A 22,449-nucleotide genomic window follows, 5' to 3' on the forward strand; every position below is an offset into this window, starting at 1 on the left:
TACTTCTGCATCGAGTGTATGCCGTAGCTACGTCGTAGGCTGTGTGTTGCACGCGTAGCTTACGACGTACCCTGACGTGCACCTCTCCAAAAATGTAACAACGCGTCAATTCTACGCGGACTACAAGCGCTATGATTGGTCTACCAGAACCCCTCCCTCAGGGGTACACATGCTCCCTCTGCATGTGTAACTGCACGTCGATGCAGACAAGGATGTGGAAGTATAAATGAAAATTGGTGCGTAGCCCGTGGTGTAGAGGCTTCTCCGCAGGTCCGACGCAGAAGTATAAACCAATCTTTAGACCAAACGGCAACTTCCCCCAGTTAATACGGAAGTGACTTAAACTGCAATTCATCGACTAGCCACTAGGGATATGCTCCAAAAGGGAGCAGAATCTCATTGAGCCCCATGTTAAAATACCCAACTTTACAGGAGAAAAAAACATACAGCCTAGTATTGCCGTTTGTCTGCTGTCTGTTAGTCATCATGTCACTCAGTTCTAGCCACGTCCCGCCACTTTGCCCACGCTGCCAAGATTGCAACGGCCGACTTTAGGCTTCAAAAACAGTCTTCAGAAACCGGGTGACGTCACAGACACTACATCCATATTTTCGGACAGTTCGACGTGTTCCTGGGTCAACATATTTGGAACAACATTCCTGTCCAAAGATTTAACCATAACTCTATACCCTTAAACCTATCCCTACACATAAGTTATCCCTAAAATTGAAGGGAAATGATTAATACTGATGTAGAATCACCTGACTTTGGTTGTAAGCCTAAACATAACATAAACTGTAAGATTGCCCATCAAATCTGATTGGTTGATTGGAATGTTGATCCAGGAACATGTACTTGGTTAAATCAAGGTGTGTGTGATGGTTTGGCAGTGTTGTAAAAATAATCATGCCATTGCTGAAAGTAATTGAATTGAGAAAAAAAAAAAATAAATCAAATGATATACAGTAGATAAATAGTTGCTACACTCCAGCATCTCTGAAACCCTAGGATTAGGAGATTGAAAAATCAATGGTTGGATAAACAGTTGCTTTGTTAAATTTACAAGCGTGTCCCAGTGTGCAAAATAGCAGTGTTTATGCCTTCACGCTGTGGGCAAATACCAGAAACACATAGGTCTAACACAAGTAGCCAAGTAGGTAAAAGAATGCATATTTCAAATCTCATCAGCCTATCATCACAATACCATGCAGTTTTAAGTGATTTTTAGGAACATTGGGGCAAATTAAGTCATTTCTAAAAGCAAGGGGTGCATGTCCCCCAGTTATAATGGTTCCTACTCCCCTGAGTAAATGCCAAATCAGTCAGAAGTTCAAAAAGTGCAGTGGATGAATACAGTATTGTGAAAGTTAAAAACTCATATTATAATCATATTCAGCAACAACAGAAACTCCACATGTGTATCATTGGATACACTGGCTGGGACTGTGAATGACTGCTGCACTGCTGAGGGCTCATCATCAATTCTTTTAGCAAATTGTAAGAACACAATCGTGCCACATCCTGTCTTTTGAAAGAGAAATTATGCTAGTTCTGCTACACACTTAGTTTAATCTGATTTAAGTTCTAAATATTCTGTCCCAGACATTATTTGCACATATAAAAATGCCCCCCAAAAGCATGTACTGTATACAGACCCTTACACTTAGCACACATTTAACTTTATAAGTTGTTTTGGTGCGTGGATCAGAAAGAGTAATTTCTTGGTGTTTCTTAGCAACTTGTGGGCAACAAACCACAAGAGATGCACATAACAGTTCAAACAAGAGTGTTCAACCAATAAAATAATATCTTCTCGTTTTTCCTAAAAACAATGCATGCAATCGATACATACAGTCAAGCCCTTGTTAAAATATAGGTTTGTGAGATGTAAGATGGTGTGTAAGATGGGACTTTCTTGCAAAGAAGAATAAAATAAAATAAAAAAAAAGACAAATCAAGATGTGCAGTTGATAGATGCTTACTCAAATCTGGGTCCTCATACAAAGCACTTCTACTAAGTATTAATTAAGAATATGTTTGTTTGTTTTCTTTTTTTTTTGTTGCATTATCACATAAACAGTGAAAATGTGAAATGATAGATTTCATTATTTACACCTGCCATTTTAATTGATATATACTGTATGTATGCATCAGTGACTTAAACAATAATACTAACAATAATACTTGTTAAGTCAGCATTGACACTCATCTTACAAAGCAGCAACAGAGAAAAAGAAACGTTGTGGTTAAAAGCAATGAACCGGATTCTGGTTAAGAAGTAAAGATCACATGCAAACATCCACACAATGAATTTCGGCGACATTACGCAACACACATTTCACAGTGGAAAGTGAACAACTGGCTTTGAATAAAACACCATCAGGGAATGTTTGTTGTGTGTTCAGAAGTTGAACATGGAGACTGCAGAATGCTGGTATAATAAAACACCACCAACATATCCAGGTGAGCTACATTGTATGCCTACTCAAAGTAGCCTATAAAGTATTTGTTATATATGTGTTTTTGTTTTTTTGTTTTTACCTTATTTTAATTCATTTGTAAGTAACATAAAGGGCAGTACTTTAACCTTGTCTACTACAGTGTTTTTTCTGCCCTTTCAAAATGTGAGATAGCAGTGTAATGTATGTACCAGCTGTAACAGATTTACCAAAACTGACTAATTCTGTAAAAAAGAAAACAATATATGCATTAATAAATAAGCATCTATTAGGGCATATAGATTTTGTAGAAATGTACATTTGCCGTATGATTTTATAGTTTAAAAATGTAATGTTGTAATTCAAATGTATAAATTCAGCATAAATAGATTTTTTTTCTTTGCAAAGATGTAAGCATGTTTACATGGCGGTGCAGTAAGATATATTTTGAATATGCCAGTGTGTACCATGTGAAGTATTCACAGCGATTCACTTTTTCCACATTTTATGTTACAGCCTTATTCCAAAATGTATTCAATTCATTATTTTCCTCAAAATTCTACAAACAACTCATAATGACAACGTGAAAGAAGTTTGTTTGAAATTTTTGCACATTTATTAAAACATTTAAAATAAATCACATGTACATAAGTATTCACAGCCTTTGTTCAATACTTTGTTGTAGCACCTTTGGCACGAATTACAGCCTCAAGTTTTTTTTGAGTATGATGCTACAAGCTTGGCACACGTATTTTTGGGCAGTTTCTCCCCTTCTTCTTTGCAGGATCTCTCAAGGTCCAGAGCGCTCTGGAGCAGGTTTTCATCAAGGATGTCAGTGTATATTGCTGCATTCATCTTTCCCTCAATCCTATAGGCTCCAAGTTCCTGCCGCTCAAAAACATTCCCACAGCATGATGCTGCCACCACCATGTTTCACTGTAGGGATGATATTGGCAAGGTGATGAGCTGTGCCTGGTTTCCTCCAGATATGGCGCTTGCCATTCAGGCAAAAGAGTTCAATCGTTGTTTCATCAGACCAGAGATTTTTTTTTTCTCATGGTCCGAGAGTTTTTCAGGTGCCTTTTGGCAAACTCCAGGCAGGCTGTCATGTGCCTTTTACTGAGGAGTGACTTCCGTCTGGCCACTTTATCATACAGGCCTGATTGGTGGAGTGCTGCAGAGATGGTGGTTCTTCTGGAAGGTTCTCCTCTCTTCACAGAGAAACACTGGAGCTCTGTCAGAGTGACCATCGGGTTCTTGGTCACCTCCCTGACTAAGGACCTTCTCCCCTGATTGCTCAGTTTGGCCAGGAGGCCAGCTCTGGGAAGAGTCCTGGTGGTTCCAAACTTCTTCCATTTACGGATGATGGAGGCCACTGTGCTAATTGGGACTTTCAATGCTGCAAAAATGTTTCTGTACCCTTCCCCAGACCTTTGCCTCGATACAATCCTGTCTCGGAGGTCTACAGACAATTCCTTGGACTTCATGGCTTGGTTTGTGCTCTGACATGAACTGTGGGACCTTACATGGACAGGTGTGTGTCTTTCCAAATCATGTCCAATCAACTGAATTTACCACAGGTGGACTCCAATCAAGTTGTAGAAACATTTCAAGGATGATCAGTGGAAACAGGATGCGCCCGAGCTCCATTTTCCAAGGCTGTGAATACTTATGTACATGTAATTTATTTGGTTTTTATTTTGAATAAATGTGCAAATATTTCAAACAAACTTCTTTCACAATGTCATTATGGGGTATTGTTTGTAGATTGTTTCTTTCTTTTTTTTTTCTTTTTTTTTAGGAAAATTATTAATTGAATCCATTTTGGAATAAGTCTGCAACAACAAAATGTGGAAAAAGTGAAGCACTGTGCACAGATGCACTGTACACAATGTGAACTTTGTATTTGGAAAGATGATATGTGCATTGGACTTGCATTACCTTCCAACATTGTTGAACCATAGCTCTCATGTATACGTTTCAAGTTATTACTTGTGTGAGAGTCAGAAGTAGCTCTTTGCCAGATCTGAGTGACCTGTTTTATAACTTTCTGCAGAAAGGGCATTTCATTCACCCGAGCTGAGGATTGTGCTGCTGGGAGTTTCTGGTGTTGGAAAGAGTGCAACAGGAAATGTAATACTGGGTAGAAAAGCTTTTAAAGAGACCAGAACCAGAGTGAGTGAGATACAGAGAGGAAGAGTAGAGGACAGAAACATCTCGGTCATCGACACTCCAGGATTCTTCACCACTGAACTGACTGATGAAGAGCAGCAGAATGAAATGATGAAGAGTGTTTCTCTTTGTCATCCTGGTCCTCATGTGTTCCTACTGATCGTCAACATAGAAAACATGAAAGAGGAGGAGAGGAACCTTGTGAAACAAATTGGGAAGAACTTTGGACCACAAGCTTTTAAGTTCACCCTTGTTCTGTTCATAGGAAGAGAAAAAATGTCCAACAAAGAATGGATGGTCTTTATGCTTAGTGAAAAATTTAAGGAACTAGTCAGACACTGCAGAGATAAACATCATGCAATCAACAGTGTATGTAAGATTAAACCAACTCACACTGCAAAACTTCTACAGAAGATTAAGGATATCGTCAAACAGAATGATGACCAGCATTACAAAAGTGAGATTTACCTAAAGTCTTCAACAAAGATCAGAAAAGAAAAGCAAAAACTGGCGGAAGAAAAGAAGGACAGAGAACAACACAGAGAAAGAGACAAAACAAGAGCAAGTAAAACAGTGCAGTGGGAGACATTTAAATGTGAAATGGAAGAAAAGATAGCACATGTTGTGAAAGAACTGGAAAAGGACAGTTTTATATCTCACATGAGAAAAACACATGAGAAAACCCATGTAGATGAAGAATGTGTTTTTCAAGAAAACAAGAATGTTGAGGCAAGGGATAGCAGCTCATTAGTAAGATCACTGAGATTCTCGTTCGAAAGAATGACAGGATCAAATGATATTGTCCAGAAAGTAACAGGAAGCTGGAAAATGAGTGAAACAGGAAAACGGGAGCAGAAGAACACCCAAGCAGGTGAGAACTTGTTGAAAGGTAAAAACTGTCAGTATTTTATTACAATTTTCCATGAATACCCCTTAAAAATATGCCCCTTAAAGTAAGCCCAGACTGCTGTTTGATAAATAATCATTTATTTTATTATCATTTTTAATTTAGTTCCATTTACAGCTGTGGTCAGAATTATTGGCACCCCTGATAAATATGATCAAAGATGGCTGTAAAAAATAAATCTGCATTGTTTATCCTTTTGATCTTTCATTCAAAAAAGATTATATTCACATTATAAAATAAATATTTCTCTCCAAAACACATTGGCCACAATTATTGACACCCCTAGAATGTTTTAGTAAAATATCTCTGAAATATATTCCCATTAATATTTAAACAAATGTAGCACACCAGGGTGACTAGGAGCATGTAATTTTCTGTTCCACAGGAGTATGAATATGGGCAAACACAAAGTATAGTTCTGATGTGCAGCAAAATATCGTGGAGGTTCACAAAAGAGAAAATGGCTGTAAGAAAATAGCTAAAGCATTGAAAATCCCCATTTCCACCATCAGGGCAATACTTAAGAAGTTCCAATCAACTAAAGATATTACAAATCTCAAGGTTCAAGTTTATTTAGCCATTTCAACAATACAGTTGATAGGAATTTGTCTTGGTATGCTCACATAATTAACAACAATGCACTGACACCGCACACATTTACACAGACATGAACAACACATTGCACAATAGGTGTGTCAACAGGTTATGGACCAGTCCATAAGGGGCTTAGTGCAAGCGACACAGCCAGAAATCAGTCCACAAATGTATAACCCCAATCAACATTCAAGCATTAAGCCATATTTAAACGTCATATAGCTTGGAGGTAGGTGCTATCTCTGAAGCGTGATGTTCTGCTGGTGATGCTTCTGTACCTCTTGCCTGATGGCAGAAGAGTGAACAGGTGATGTGCTGGGTGATAGGGGTCGGTGGTAATGTTTCTCGCCTTCCTAATAATTCTGGTGGCGTAATGTGAGGCTATGGTAGGAGACTGCAGCCAATGATCTTGGAGGCTCAGCACACTACTTTCTCTAGCTGTTGCTTATCCTGACTGGTCGCGTTTCCGTACCAGGACAGGATAGAGAAGGTCAGCACACTTTCTACGACGGCTCGATAGAAATGAGTCATGCCTTTCTGGCTAACCCCAAATTTCCTCAACTGACGGAGGAAAAAGAGTCTCTGATGAGCTTTGCCAACAATGAGACTAATGTTCAGGTCCCATGAGAGGGACTGGTGTATGGTAGTGCCCAAGAAGCAGAAGGTGGAAACCCTTTCAACAACCTGACCATTGATGGAGAGGGGAAGGTGCTCTATTGCCTTTTTCCTAAAGTCCACTATCATCTCTTTTGTCTTGGATGTATTAAGGATTAGGTTATTGTCCTCGCACCATCTGACCAGCCGTTCCACCTCACCCCGGTAAACAGATTCATCCCCATCAGAGATAAGACCTACTACAGTGGTATCATCTGCAAATTTTATCAGTTTAACGGATGTTGAATGGGACATACAGTTGTTGGTATAAAGAGAGTATAAAAGAGGAGACAGGACACACCCTTGAGGGGCGCCAATGTTAAGAACCCTGGTTGCTGACAAATGATTATGAATTTTGACATATTGTTTCCTACAGGACAAAAAGTTCAGGATCCATTGACACAGAACAGTATTAACACCTATGGCTAAGAGAGAGTTATACAGCCTAATAGTTATAATAGTGTTAAAAGCTGAGCTAAAATCAAGGAACAGAACACGGCCATATGTTTGCTTAGCCTCAAGATGTTGGAGAATGAAATGTGTGCCTAATGACAATGCATCATCCACTCCCCTATTAGCCCTGTAGGCAAACTGGTGAGGATCTAGAGTAATGTGCCCTAAATACCTGCAGACTAGGCGCTCAAACACCTTCATGACAACAGACGTGAGTGCAACAGGTCTGTAATCATTAAGACAGGTGGTGTTATTCTTCTTAGGCACTGGAATGATCATGGCTGATTTAAAACAAGCAGGTACTTTTGATGTGGTGAGAGACCAATTGAAAATGTAAGTGAGTATGAGAGTAAGCTGGTCTGCACAGCTCCTCAGCGTAGCTGGTGTGACGCCATCAAGCCCTGGCGCTTTACTGATGTTTTGACGTTGGAGCAGCCTCCGGACATCATGCTCTAATATTCAGAAGGGCGGGTGACCAACCAGCCCCGGTTGGGAAAAACTGAGAGAGCTTCACTGGACTCAAATCTACGGTAAAAATCATTAAGCCTCTCAAGGAGGGAGGGGTCATCATCTTGAACATGATGCTTTATCTTGTAGTTGATTGTTGCAGGCCCTGCCAAACACCCTTAATGTCATGGTCTTGGAGCTTGTTTTCAAGTTTTACTCTATAAGTGGCTTTAGCTGTTATTATGCTGGTATTTAAGGAGTCTGTCTCTGTATTGCACTTGATCACCACATCTAAATGCAGCATTTTTATCACAGCATGACCGCCTTACTTCCTTATTGAACCAGGGTTTGTTGTTTCCGTAGCTGATGACAGTTCTGATGTGTATACACACAGACTCACAGAAATGTATATAGGACATTACAGTGTCAGTGAAAATGTTGATATCATCATGCTCAAAAACACTCCAGTCAGTAATATCAAAACAATCTTGTAAAATGTCTATGTCTGAGGGAGAGTTCCTCCTGACCCTCTTTATCGTTGGTTTAGATGTTTTGAGTTTCTGACGGTATTTAGGGATGAGGAATATAGTGTTATGATCAGACTCACCAATCGGACCTCTGATTAGAGCTTGATACGCCTCTGGAATGGAGGAGTAACACTGGTCCAGTGTTTTATCCAGCCTGGTGGGAATATGAATCTGGGGCTTGTATTTGGGAAGAGCAGAGTCCGGGTTGGAGTTTTCCACGGCGGAGATGTGATCAGCCAGTTGCTGTATCGGTGGCGCTGTCGCATCGCTCGTGGAATGTAAACAACGCACAGTATGACGGAGGACATTTCTCTTGGCGAGTAAAAGGGAATATACTTAACTGTGAGATACTCCAGGTCCGGTGAACAGTTGTGTGACAGAGTTTTGGTGTCCGTACACCAGTTCTGGTTGGTGTAGATGCAGACACCACCGCGGCGCTGCTTAAGGGATTCACTAGTGCGATCCGCCCGATGAGAGGTGAAGCCCTCCAGCTGTAACGCGGAATCAGGAATATTCTCATGCAGCCAAGTTTCTGTCAGGCAAATGGCAGAGCAGCCCCTAAAATCTCGTTGGGAACGAATGAGTGCAGTGAGCTCGTCCTTCTTGTTTAATAGCGAGCGGATGTTGGAGAGAGTAAGGCTCGGTAGGGCTAGCCGGTGCCCCCAGTGTCTTAACCGAACTAGACGGGACCGGGTTCTGTGGTCAGATGAAACAAAAAAAGAGTTTTTTGGCAGCAAACCCACCACCCACATGAAAAAATTCTATAGTATATTATAGTAAAATTACAGTAAAATTACTCTAGTAAATACTATAGTGTTTTTGAACCATACTATAGTAAATATACTACAGTAAATTGTAGTATTTTGTAGTATATTATAGTATTTACTACACTTTGTTAATTTACTGTAGTATATTTACTATAGTACGGTTCAAAAACACTATAGTATTTACTAGAGTAATTTTACTATAATATACTATAGTATTTTTTCATGTGGGCAGATGGGTTTGGTGCAAACAGGGATAAAAAGTACCCCATGCAAATGGATAAATATATCGCTGAATATATACTGTTATGGGCCTATTTTTTTTGCTGGAGGTCCTGGACATCTTGTTCAGATACGTGGTATCATGGATTCTAGCAAATACCAACAGCTAAAAAAAGTCAACCTGACTGCTTCTGCTAGACATTATATAACGGGCCATGGTTGCATCTTCCATCAGGACAATGATCTAAAACAAGCATAAAAATCAACACAAAAATGTGTTACTGAGCACAAAAATTAAGCTTCTGCTATGACCGTCCCAGTCCCCTGACCTGAACCCTATAGAAAATTAGTGGGATGAACTGAAGAGAAGAAGGAGCTGGGAATCTGAAGGATCTGGAGATATTCTGTATGAAGGAATGGTCTCTGATCTCTTCTCAGGTGTTCTCCAAACTCATCAGGCATTATAGGAGAAGACTTAGAGCTGTTATCTTGGCAAAAGGTGGTTGCAAAAAGTATTTAATAAAAGGGTGCCAATAATTATGGCCAATGTGTTTTGGAGAAAAACATTTATTTCATAATTTACCCCACTCTTTCAATTCTTTTACTTCAATGAAAGGTTACATTTTTGCAAATTCTTTGGATGAAAGATCAAAAGGATAAACAATGCAGATTTATTTTTTACAGCCATCTTTGATCATATTTACTAGGGATGCCAATAATTCTGACCACAACTCTACATGCACATTTACACTACTACTAGTGTGATCCATAAAGTCCAATCATAAAAACATAATTGGTTATGAACATAGGCTACATGCCACGTCAAATTGATATTACTGAAGCAAATCAAGTAATGTACATGAACTTTATAGATCCCAATGTCTGGGCACCATGAAAACATATACTGCACAACTCTGCATGCATTTAGACAGAGGCACATTCTCACATATCAAAAAAGAATTGCAGGCAAATGAATGCGCATTGCATGCGTTTACATGATTTTACATCTTTGCTTTTATATTCTCCAATCATGTCAGATCTCAGAATTGTGATGGTGGGGAAAACTGGAGCTGGAAAAAGTGCAACAGGAAACACCATCCTGAGAGAAAAGGTTTTTGAAGAAAAACTGTCTCCTATATCTGTGACTGGAAAATGCGAACAATATAAACAGAGAGTAGAAGGTAGAATTATCTCAGTGATTGACACTCCAGGGCTGTATGACACATCAAACAGTGAACAAAAAACGAAGGATGAAATAGCGAGGTGTGTTGAAATGTCTCTTCCTGGTCCTCATGCGTTTCTACTGGTCATAAGACTGGATGTGAGATTCACAGAGGAGGAGAAGAACACAGTGAAATGGATTCAGGAGAACTTTGGAGAAAATGCTGCACATTATACTATCATTCTTTTTACTAGAGGGGATCAGTTGAAAACATCTATAGATGAGTTTCTGGTAGAAAGCAAGGAGATTAATGAGCTAATCAAACAGTGCAAAGCCGGTTATCAGGTTTTCAGTAACACCAATAAAGATCAAGCACAGGTTAGTGAACTGTTATCCAAGATAGACACAATGGTGACGGACAATGGAGGAGAGCATTACACAATTCAGATGTACCAGGAAGCTCAGAGGAAAATCCAGGAAGAAGAAGAGAGGCAGAGAGAGGAGGACAAGAGACTGAGGTGTGAAGAGGAGGTCAAGATAAGGAAGGATGAACAAATAAGACTCGTCAAGACGGGAGCATTAGTGGGAGCAGGTGTTGGAGGAGTGATTGGAGGTGTAGCACTGGCAGCTAGTACTGGAGTGGGACTACCCGCACTTTTAATCACAGGAAGTGCAGCTCTTGCAGGAGGAGCATGTGCAAAAGCTATTACAGACACTGCTAAACTGAAGAAGCAGTGTAAAAAAAGCAACAGTAAATAAACACTGCAAAAAAAAAAGACTTTTTTGAAGTTGTATATAAAACAAAGATTATTGGAGTACGTTTTAAAGGGGTCATGAACTGAGAAATAAAGTGTTCTTTGAGCTTTTAACAATATATAAAAGGTTATCATACTGTAAGAATATAAACTGAAAACGTCCTTGTTAGTCCAACAACAACTTTTATTGTTGCCAATCCCAGATAACGACTCATTGTGGAACGTGCCTAATACATTCATTTATGAATACAGGAAGTGATCCGTCATGAATTGGTGAAAAATCACAAAAAGTGCCTGAGATTTGGACTTAGAGTAGCATAAGCTAGAATTGGGAGGGAATTGAGGAAAATCTTTTTTAAGATAAGGTTAAGTGCTTTGTCAGTGATACTGCATTTTTTCCGATGGAAAAGGTGAACCTTTTGTGCAAAGAAAAGGTTCCATGGATGTTAAATGTTCTTCATACAACCAGAACATACAACAAGAAACCTTTATTTTTAGGAGTATATGTCTGAAATTCAATTACTGACATCAAGCTAACCTGATAAATATGGTAGCATATACTGTATGAATAAGATTTTTTTGCCCCCATTGCACACACACAGCCTCAATCAGACAGTCCCCTCTGACAGTTCAATTCAGAAATGAAAAATCGAAACCGATCGGGGCAATCTACTGTAATGCTAGTGTGTATCAGGATGTGCTACCAACAATATACTAAGATTATGGTCATGGTATAGGGTTAGAGGTTAGTATTCGTTTCAGCATTGTGAAGGAAAACAGCTGTGACTGACAACAAATACCTTTGATTTCATATTGTTACAAAGTTTAGTTGAGCTTAGTTCCCTGTTCATGGTTTCCTGTTTGTTATTACAGTTTCCTGTTTTGATTATACCCAAGCATTTGTAATGTTCTATCTGTCTTTGTATGGTATTTCTTTATGTAACTGGCTTTGTTGGTGAGTCCTTGGTTCTGATTCTTCTATAAAGTTTTGCTCTAGACTGTTTTTGTTGAAATAAAATGCTTGAGTTCAAAAACTTCAAATTGCCAGAGAATCCATTTTTTTAATTAGAATTTAAAGGGGCACTTCAGTGCTGGGAAGATGAATGTGTATTTAAACTGTGTCATTAATGTAGTAGAAATTTGAAATTATTTTTGAATTTGGTGCCTTCTAGACTGAGAAAAGACAGAAAATTTATTTTTGTCTCATGTGTATGAAAGACAACAACTCCCAGAATGCACTTGCTTCGCTGCCCTACGAGGCCACTCCCAAAGCCACGGCTATTGGTTATCACTTGCCCACCGCGGCACCACCCCCAGTGTCGTTTTGATATTCATAGTAATAAAATAATTTCGTTCAGTTAGAGAATAGACATTACAATTAAAAACTGAACGTGTCTTTTCAATAAAGTGTGAGTGAGCCGAACGAACGTCACGTCACAGATGCAGCAGGAGTCAGATCTCATTCATCACTAGAGAAGAGCTGAGGTAAGCGCGGCTGTCATTCTCAGCGCGTGTCCAGTCTGGCGCGTTATCAGATCTCATATTGAAGCTAAACTTTAGGAATTAATTGAAAAGTTGAAACACTCACTTTGCTCCGCACTGCTCCGTTTTGAATGCCCAAGCCGCAGCCGTACGCATTTACATTCTGTGAGTGAGATCCCTCCCCTGTGGACGGGTTGAAAACATGCGGAACAGCTCCTACTACTGGCTGTAGTCTCTAGCCTCTGGGCAAAAATCCCCCGATGACACAAAATGACGATATTTGCGTCATCTGAGGATTTTTTCCAGCTATGATTGGAACCTCAAATGATCCAAAAAAGGGGCGTCGTTCCAATTTTGTCAATTTTCAGAATAAAAGGACATATCAAAACACAATCAGACAGTTTTTGATTATTGGCTTTAATGGGATTAATAAAGGCAGTTATGAATATGCTATTATTCTTTAGCAATAGCATTAAGATCATTTAAATTGCACACTTTTCCATTTATAACAAAATGTCAATTCTCTTTAACACAATATGCTAAAATATATATTACAGTTTTTCATTTTATCATCATACTAAATTCTTTAATTCTAAAGAACCTAATCGCCACCATGATTAAAAAGTTAGTAAACTGTTTGTTAAGCAACAAAACTTTAAACACCATATAAATAATAAATATACACGGTTAATAGTATTTAATTTTTACAATAAAAAAATGAGGTAGCCACATGTAACAGTTAAATGCATACAGTTCTAAATACCTCATTCAGAAAGCTGAAGTAAAACATCAACTTGATCAATTGTTCATTGCGCACACATTCCACCTCAGACACACCTGAAATCTCACTCATTTGCATACAGATATGCGCACACATACTGTACATGCTCCGGATTCCGGGCTGCTGTCAGTTTCGTGATCCAAATAAATGGCCCACACTTATTGAAACAAATAGAGCTGTGAGGAAAGAGAGAGAGGGGGGGTCAAGAAAAACAAAGTCTTGCACATAGATAGCACATACTATCTAGCACATACTGTAAGTCTGCAGTGCTTACAAAAGGGACTGTCCCAGGGAGAGTGTGAAAGAAGCTTGGGACAGTTGATGGAATTGTCGAACTTCTTTCACGTTGTCATTATTATGGGGTATTGTTTGTAGAATTGAGGGGGGGTGGGGGGGGGGGGGGGGTTAATCCATTTTGGAATAAGGCTGTAACACAGGGATGTGCAAACTCGGTCCTGGAGGGCCACTGCCCTGCAGAGTTTAGTTCCAACCCTAATCAAACACACCTGAACCAGCTAATCAATGCCTTCAGGATTACTAGAAAGCTACAGGCAGGTGAGTTTTATCAGGGTTGGAGCTAAACTCTTTAGGGCAGTGGCCCTCCAGGACCGAGATTGCCCATCCCTGCTGTAACATAACAAAATGTGAAAAAGTGAAGTTTTGTGAATACTTTCCGGATGCACTGTACATTGTGCATTTAGAGCTTTTATAAGCACTAAGTTCCCATACGAACTGAATGGACCAGTTATCTGGACAATATGACTTAAGCCCGGTTTATAATAGTGCGTGAGAGACTCCGTTATACTGCGTATTCACCAGCGAGCTCCAAAAGTGTGATAAGATTTGCACTAGCAGTTCCCATCGCGACGCTGTTGATAAAATTAGAATTCTAACGCAATGGAGAAAGCCGAACGTGACCAAGCCACATGAACAAAAAAGACTGATGAAAAGAGGAGAACATATCATTCTGCACCAACATTAAAGGGGTGGTAAAACACGATTTCACTTATCTAACTTTAGCTAGTGTGTAATGTTGCTGTTTGAGCACAAACAACATCTGCAAAGTTACAACGTTCAAAGTTTAAAGCAAAGGGAGATATTTGCTTTTAAAGAAATAAATTTCTAAGGACTACAGCAAACGGCCAGTAGGGACTACAGACATTCCTCCAGGGTGGCTGACATCACCAGTCCCAATATTAACATAAACCCCTCCTCCGAGAATATTAAATAAGGGGGGCGAGGCCATTTTGTATCGCTGTGGGGAAGAGTTGTTGCGGTATAGTTAGTAAGCTGGAGTGTTGCTGCCGCAATGCCGACGAAACGCTGCTATTTTCATCCGGATTGCAGGTCAACTTTGTTCAGCCTTCCTAGGGACGGGGGAGTTAGGGATCAATGGTTAAAATTTATTTTTAACACGGTCCCTCATAATTATTATCCAAATCTCGCTCTCTGTGCTGCACATTTCACGGAGGAAAGCTTCCACAATCTTCACGAATTCAATGCAGGATTCGCACAACGGCTTGTCCTGAAAGACGGATTTAAAAACAGAAGCTGTTTACGGGTCACAACCTGTAAGTCTGATTTATTTTTCGTCGATGTGTTTTCCTGTAATAGTTCGTATTGTTAATATATGAAAAATAATGCAATTTTTTAAAAACGAAGCATGAACACATGTAACAGTGCACCCCACAAACACAATCAAGCCTTCGAAAGAATGTGTTTTACCACCCCTTTAACTAGAACTAGAATTCATCACGTTTGGTTGTATTTATTGTGATAAATCTTGACCAAATTTATAAAAGATAAAAGGGAATAGATGTTTCACTAAAGATTTATATTACAACTGTGGCGTGTTGTAGCTATAGTTTCTAAATGTGTATGTTGCTATTTTTCCTCACAAATGCTATAGATAGAAAAAAAGATAGAAAAAGATTAACATTGGCCATAGATTTGTACTGAGGAGTTACAAATGTTCTTACCTCCTTATTGTAACAAATGCTATAGTTAAATAATTACAAGAATTTTCATAAGGCCAAGTACACGTTAGATTCAAGAGGACCTTCTTGAATTAAATAGTTTAAAATGTATTCTGCTAATAATGACATATATTAGGTAAACCTGGCTTTCAGATATTCCAAAAGATGACAGAAAATTAACATTTTCAATCCTATCATAGCACTTTAATTTAGAAAATTCTATCAAACTGGTAAGTGATTAGGTGCTTAAATAAAATACAAATACATCATATCCTATGTAAATAAGTAATTGTTAAATAGGCTATTACTTTTTTGCATATTTTGCAAAATTAAACAAACAAATAAATAAATCTCATGAAAAAAAACATGGGTCAAATTGACCCCCGACACAAGAACAGAAATTAGAAGTGTGAATATCTACTTGTCTAATCATTTGATTATGATTTTTTTTAACGGTAACAATTTGATTATAAAATGATTATCAATGCATCTTTTCATTCAATTATTTTAATAACAAACAAACAAGCAAATAACAAACAGTAGAACATTTGTTATAGAGAAAGAAGAACATTTAATTAACAGTGCTTCAAATTTTGTTTAATTTAACATCTATTTAACAGAAGCAAGTAAGAAATACAGAAAGAGAATAATCAAATAATCAATCAAATAATCAAAAAAAACAAGACTCTAATGTATTAATTACAAATAAACTGATTATTATATAAAAAGTTATTCAGAGCAGTGAGTGATTCCCTCTTTTCTTTTGTTGTTTGGTTAAGCAGGTTTATTATATTAAGATCTAAAACAGTGGTTGAATCTGACCGTTCAAGAGCAATACGCAGCGAAAAAGAACTCTACACATATGGTGTAGAGAGGCATCTTTCTGTGCACGCTTCGGGCATGTCAGCTTAGCTCTTTTTGACATCCTGACACTTCATTTTCTCATTCATGCATGTTCCTTTCATGAAAATCTAAGTGTGCTCAAATATCCGATTTCAAGAGGTTAGGTAAATTATCTGGGAATGTCAGGCGCAAATGCTTTGCTTCCGGTGGTATCGGCATGCATAAGGTAAGTAAAATGTGTGAAGTCAGTCTACAAGGATATGCATGCGATGCGGTTTAAAGATTTGATTGGCATTTATGCATATTTTCACAGTTGATGCATCATTGAAATCTTCGCTGAAAGCTTGTTATTTTCCATACATGAAATGCATAAGTTTGTGTACTCTACCTGTGGATTCAGTGTAGAGTTTGGACTCATCAGTGCTGGTCACTTTGCAAGTGATATACGTTTTCCTTCCCTCTATTCGATCCAGAGCGCAGTGTATTAAAACCACACTACCCAGAGGCATTGGACTGTACAGGAGAACAGAGTTCAACAGGTGAGAACACACATAATCAATCCCTAAAGCCAGTGTAAACTGGAAAAAAATGAAGGGTACAACTCAAAGACTGAAGTACTGAAACAGTAGCTTACCTGCGGTAGTCGATGTTGAGATTGGCAGTCATAATGGGTCCTGACAGGTAACCAGCAAGAGTACCTGTGATTGTGTCAATCATGGTGGCTATGGCTCCACCATGGACATGCCTGACACAAAGGGAAAAGGTGTAACAATTTCCTGTTCTTCCTTTCTTGACAAATAAAATGGTGGCATTTCATTTCAGCCAATAAACATAGAATAGAGCAATTCCTTACCCAGGGGCACCCTCTAGTAAACGTCCTGCCTGGAACACACAAACGCAGCTCTTCTCCTCCTTATTGACAAACACAACGTATTCAAACGTTGCGCCTTGCTCTCTAACATTTCTTGTGAAAAGTCGAGCTTTGGCCTGGATGAGTTTGCTGAGGTGGATGCCGCCTACCAGACAGAAACAATGTGACATTGGCTTTCACACTCATTATCATGTCATTTTATTTTACTGATTACAGTGACGCTGTATGTGCATACATATGATACACTATATTGCCAAAAGTTTTGGTACGCCTGCCTTTACCATAGGGTTTAATATGGAGTTTGCCCACCCTTTGCAGCTATAACAGCTTCAACTCTTCTGCAAAGGCTTTCTACAAGGTTTAGGAGTGTGTTTATGGGAATTTTTCTAGAAGCGCATTTTTGAGGTCAGGCACTGATGTTGGACGAGAAGGCCTGGCTCGCAGTCTCCGCTCTAATTCATCCCAAAGGTGTTCTATCGGGTTGAGCTCAGGACTCTGTGCAGGCCAGTCAAGTTCCTCCACACCAAACTGGCTCATCCATGTCTTTATGGACCTTGCTTTGTGCACTGGTGCGCAGTCATGTTGGAACAGGAAGGGGCCATCCCCAAACTGTTCCCACAAATTTGGGAGCATGAAATTGTCCAGAATGTCTTGGTATGCTGAGGCATTATAGTTCCTTTAACTGGAACTAAGGGGCCATGCCCAATCCATGAAAAACAACCCCACACCATAACCCCCCACCAAACTTTACACTTGGTACAATGCTGTCAGGCAAGTACTGTTCTCCTGGCAACCACCAAACTAAACCCTGACTTGTCCACCAGATTGTCCAGTCCAGTGGTGGAGTACACACACACAAAGGAAAATCTGCTGCGAGGAGACACGGTGACGGTTCTGAACTGGAATGGGCAACATCGCAACTATGATGAGAAAAAAACGGTATGCTTGAGTATTCTGTCCTTTCTAGGGTGGCATCCTGTGACATCATGTCCTGTTTTTGGTTTGTTTACATGTCTTTGGTCCATGTTCATTCAGTTGAAACACACCAGAGTTTATTTAAAACCATCTTTTCAGCAGTCTCGGTCCACTTATTTGGTGCGCACCAGGGTTTGGATGGCAGCGTTCACAATCATTCAAATGAACTGCACTAACAGAGCAATCGAGTTTATTTTATTTGAACCAAACCTGCTAAGTGTGAACACACCCTAGATGTAACTATGCAAATACATATTAATCACTTACCAGTAGCATATTTAATGGAACGGTTGTAGCTGGGCAACTTCCTCCAAGACCCCTTGTTTTGCTCCTCGCCATTTTCAGTGTCAGTGTCACACAGTGCATTATAGTGATCGTAAGCCTTGCACATCTCTGGACTCCACGACGAGTTGGGCTGGCTGAAGTCCCGCGGCTGAGATGAGAACGGCCACAGTGACATCGTCTGGACAAAGAGTAATATTAAAGTTAGTTTTCAATAATAAAAATCAGAAATCAGAGCAGTGTTGCTATTGTTAATTAAAATTATTAAATATCTTAAATAAAGCTAAAATAAAATAGAATATTAGATCTACAATGTTGCCTTGGCAACTAACTAAATTATTAGAATATAAAAGAGCTAAGTACGAAGTAGAAGTACTAAAATTACTAAAACTAAAAATTACTAACATCTCTAGACGAAGTCAAGAGTTAAAACATATGCAACTGAGATTATTCTTTATATTATTCTAATATTCTTATTATCATCACTTCATCTCCTGCTTCTGTTCTTCCCTGGCTTTCTCAATCAAAACCTCAGGCTGATAGAAGACGTGTTTCTTCTGGCAGGGCTTTGACGTCCAGGTCGGATCTATATCTGATATTTCTAACAAATTAAAATAATCTAAAAACATAAAAATAAGGGTCACCATTTTACAAAAAGGTCTCATTTGTTAACATTAGTTCAAGTATTAGCCAACATGAACTAACAATGAGCAATACATTTGATACAGTATTTATTAATCTTTGGTAATGTTAGTTAATAAAATAAAGTTGTTCATCTTAATTCACAGTGCATTAAAGGCACAATATGTCGTTTTTCGCCGTTAGAGGTCGCCTATTCAAAACAAAGGCATAGCTTGATGACATAGAAATTGAGCGCGGAATCTTGGGTGGAAATGAATCAGGACAGGACGTGGGCAGAAATCATGTTCATAGATGAGATTATTAACGTTACTGTAGTATGAAGCAAAGCAGGGCCGAGTCTTTTGGGAGCTGAACGAGGCCGCTGGAGCGATTGCTAATGAGAGACAAGGGTGACAACTTTTATTATGCCACAGTCGCCGCTTCTGCTTCTTCCGGTCAAGCGTATGTGGGGTAACACAGCACTGTTTTATCATATTAGATACATTTTAATGTGTTGAAAATGGTGTTATAAAGTTACTCTGTTTTCACTCGGCGGCTGCTATGAGACACTTGTTGCACACTGCAGTAAGCTAGATCAATATAAGAACAATATATTAATAAATGCTGGATGGCTTGTGTTGCTAAATGGCATGCAATTCATTTTAAAACATATTGCACGACAGAGAGAATGCTGTATAATACAATAAATACATTTATGTCTATAAATGTCTCCAAACAGTTGTTCCCTTGTCTAATAAAACGCATAATATATTAAGAATTAAAGTGTTTTCATGGTTTCTACAAAATAAAAATGGAAATAGAGGGTAACGCGGGTATGATGTCACTGGCGACCCACAGAAACGGTCCGTGTCCTGGTTAAAATGGCTTATTTCTCTGGATTTAAACATTCTTGGAAATATTTTGGGAAAATATAAGTACACAAATCAACTAAATATATAACATTGTTCTAGTGGTTTTTAGATATTTTAATCCAAAAATCTTACACATTGTGCCTTTAACTACTCTTAAACACAACTTTTGATTGAATAATGTATTAGCAAATGTTGAAATGTTCAGTAACTAAGATTAATAAACACTGTCGAGGTATTATTCATTCTTACTTCATGTTAACTAAAGTAGTTAACTGAAGAAACTACTGTAAAGTGTTACCAAAATAAGTTAATTTAATTAAAGATAATTAATAAACGAAATTTATATATAAGTAACACTAAAATAACACTGGAGAGGAATACGTTAGCCAGGTAAGATTGCTCTTATGGAAAAAAACAAGCAAATGTTGCCAAAGATTGTAATGTGTAGCCATCCATTGATGATGGCAGCACACCTACAACTATCATCAATATGAACTATCAGCAGCTTAAAACAAATGTAAAAATGAAAACTTTACCGAGATGGGACTGATGGTCTTGAATGAGGACTGCAGGTGCCGGTGTGTCTCTTTAGAGAGCAGCTGGGTAAGTTTGGTTCCGTTCAGTCCATGACAGATCTGCTGGCCGTGGAGGAGGCCAAGTCTTCTCGCTATGTGTCCTAACATGCTGCCTGTAAAGCGGTCTGTTTTCAGAGGAATGCAGTGGCTGTCACTACACAACAAATATAGCAGATGTGTTATTCTTCTAGACAGGATAGACGTCTAATGTCTAACGTTAATTGCAACAAATGTATATCAGTTTCTGATACATGATGTAATTAACTGAAGGCATTTCCACACACGCTCTGTACACAAACACCGCACACAAGCGTTAGACGCTTAGTCCTTTTTAAGAAATAAACTGGAAAACGAAATAAAGTCGTCATCAATTAGTTAACGACAGAACTAAAAACGACAGAACTTATTATAAAAACTTGAAGGTGGAAATACTAGATCTGCCGGTGAAGTGTGTGACTTTCAGAACCACGGACGTCATCGGCGATTGGCTAGTTCACGCACGCGGAGAGAAAACGCTTGTCATTATAACCACGTGACAGCAATTCATACGTCTGATTGGAGGGCTGGAGTGTTACAACTTCCTGTGTGTGTCTGTTGCCACAACAATTTCAGCGCACTGCTCGAATCTACTTTTTTTTTTTTACATTTAGTAGTTGTTTACCTGCGTCTGATGCACTATGTTTGGTCGAGAGGCGCGGCGTTCAACAAACAAGTTTGTGCAGAGAGAGGGGGACAGAATAAGGGTACAGAAACCGTTTTTTTATTATTAAAATTATTAATAATATTTTTTTTATTATTAATTATAATTGTACAGTCCCAGGGTCCACCAGAATAAAATAATGATAACAATAATAATACAATTACTACATTTATAAACTGATATGGAGTTAATATTAATGCTTTTTATTCTGCAAGGAAGGATGTTTAACTGATCAAAAGTGACAGTAATTTTTAAACATTTATAATGCTGTACTTTTGAATTTTTTTGTTCATGAAAGAACTTTTCCACAAAAAATGTAACGTTAAACCTCACAACTGTTTTCAACTGTGATTAAAAACTAGAAATGTTTGTCGAATTATAGATTATAGACAGACTATACATTATTTCTGAAAGACACTGAAGAGGAATGATGCTAAAAAGGATTTTCTATTACAGGAATAAATTACATTTTAAAATTAAAATAGAAAACTGTTATTTTAAATTGTAATAATATTAGATTTTTTACTTTGAACGAATGAGTGTGCAAACTTTTGAACTTTAACCCTTAACTGTCACCCCCCTTTTTGAGAATACACATGAAAATGCACTGGCAAAATTTAAAGGGCTGTAATTCAAGAATTTAAAAAATTCTTTTGTTGTAATTATTTTGAAAGTTTGGTCGTTTTTAAAAGCAGACACTTGGCAGATTATTGCTGAAGTGAACACAATTCAAAATATGATAGTATGAAAAAGTTATGGAAATTTAAATTTACTGTAAATAAAAAATACTGTACTAAATATTTTTTATTTTATATAAAATATATATTTTACAAAAAATTTTAATCTAAAATTACTATAAAATCAAAGCCATATGTCTAACCAAGTTGTGTTCCAAATTTGAAGTTGATATCACAAAAAAAAGTTCCCATGAGATTTTGTTTAGGCGCTGTACCACAAATAGCCACCGGTTATCACACATATTCCATTGATTGTTTTTTGATGCATTTTTCTGTACATTTCTGTCAAAATATCACTTCCATCACAAAACGGTCAACAAATATGGAACCTTGAGACTCAGACCTTTCCGACGATATGTGTTTTGTCAAGATTAGAAAAGATTTTTATTATAAAGTAGTTAAAATAAATGTTGTAATATAAAACATGACGACGCCCACTAGGGGAGGAGCCCGCTAGAATAATTTAAAGTACCATTTCCATGGGAACGCAACGTCCAATTTCAAAACGGGTTTCACAGGATGAATTTTGAGTTCGTAAGCTGCCTAAATCGAATGCTACCTAATTTATGATAATTACACAAATATATGATAGAAAAAAAGGCGATCAAAAAAGAGTGCCAGGTGTCCCGCCAGCGGGAC

The 22,449-nt window shown here is 38.3% G+C and overlaps 2 protein-coding genes across 4 annotated transcripts; one reads left to right on the forward strand and one right to left on the reverse strand.

Annotated features, from left to right (window-relative positions):
- The first annotated feature begins 2,301 nt into the window (after window positions 1–2,301).
- On the forward strand, window positions 2,302–12,133 carry LOC307138845 (GTPase IMAP family member 8-like). The gene is made up of 3 exons (XM_079837490.1): window positions 2,302–2,463; window positions 4,495–5,481; window positions 10,216–12,133. Exons 1-3 carry the CDS (start codon window positions 2,415–2,417, stop codon window positions 11,097–11,099), a joined length of 1,920 nt encoding a protein of 639 aa, XP_079693616.1. The 5' UTR covers window positions 2,302–2,414; the 3' UTR covers window positions 11,100–12,133.
- Window positions 9,734–20,875, reverse strand: them4 (thioesterase superfamily member 4). 3 transcript variants are annotated; one of them, XM_079837544.1, is made up of 7 exons: window positions 20,806–20,875; window positions 20,335–20,527; window positions 18,291–18,486; window positions 17,031–17,193; window positions 16,812–16,922; window positions 16,566–16,690; window positions 12,974–13,534 (listed from the first exon to the last, which is right to left on the reverse strand). In XM_079837544.1, exons 2-7 carry the CDS (start codon window positions 20,479–20,481, stop codon window positions 13,485–13,487), a joined length of 792 nt encoding a protein of 263 aa, XP_079693670.1. In that variant the 5' UTR covers window positions 20,482–20,527; window positions 20,806–20,875; the 3' UTR covers window positions 12,974–13,484. The 3 variants fall into 3 exon arrangements, with proteins under 3 accessions (XP_079693671.1, XP_079693670.1, XP_079693669.1); XM_079837545.1 differs by lacking the exon at window positions 12,974–13,534 and adding an exon at window positions 9,734–10,493 and having other exon boundaries at window positions 20,335–20,852; XM_079837543.1 differs by having other exon boundaries at window positions 20,335–20,868.
- Between the last annotated feature and the right edge of the window lie 1,574 nt (window positions 20,876–22,449).

Source organism: Gobio gobio (genome assembly GCF_949357685.1).
Source record: "Gobio gobio genome assembly, chromosome: 15".
NCBI lineage: Eukaryota > Metazoa > Chordata > Actinopteri > Cypriniformes > Gobionidae > Gobio > Gobio gobio.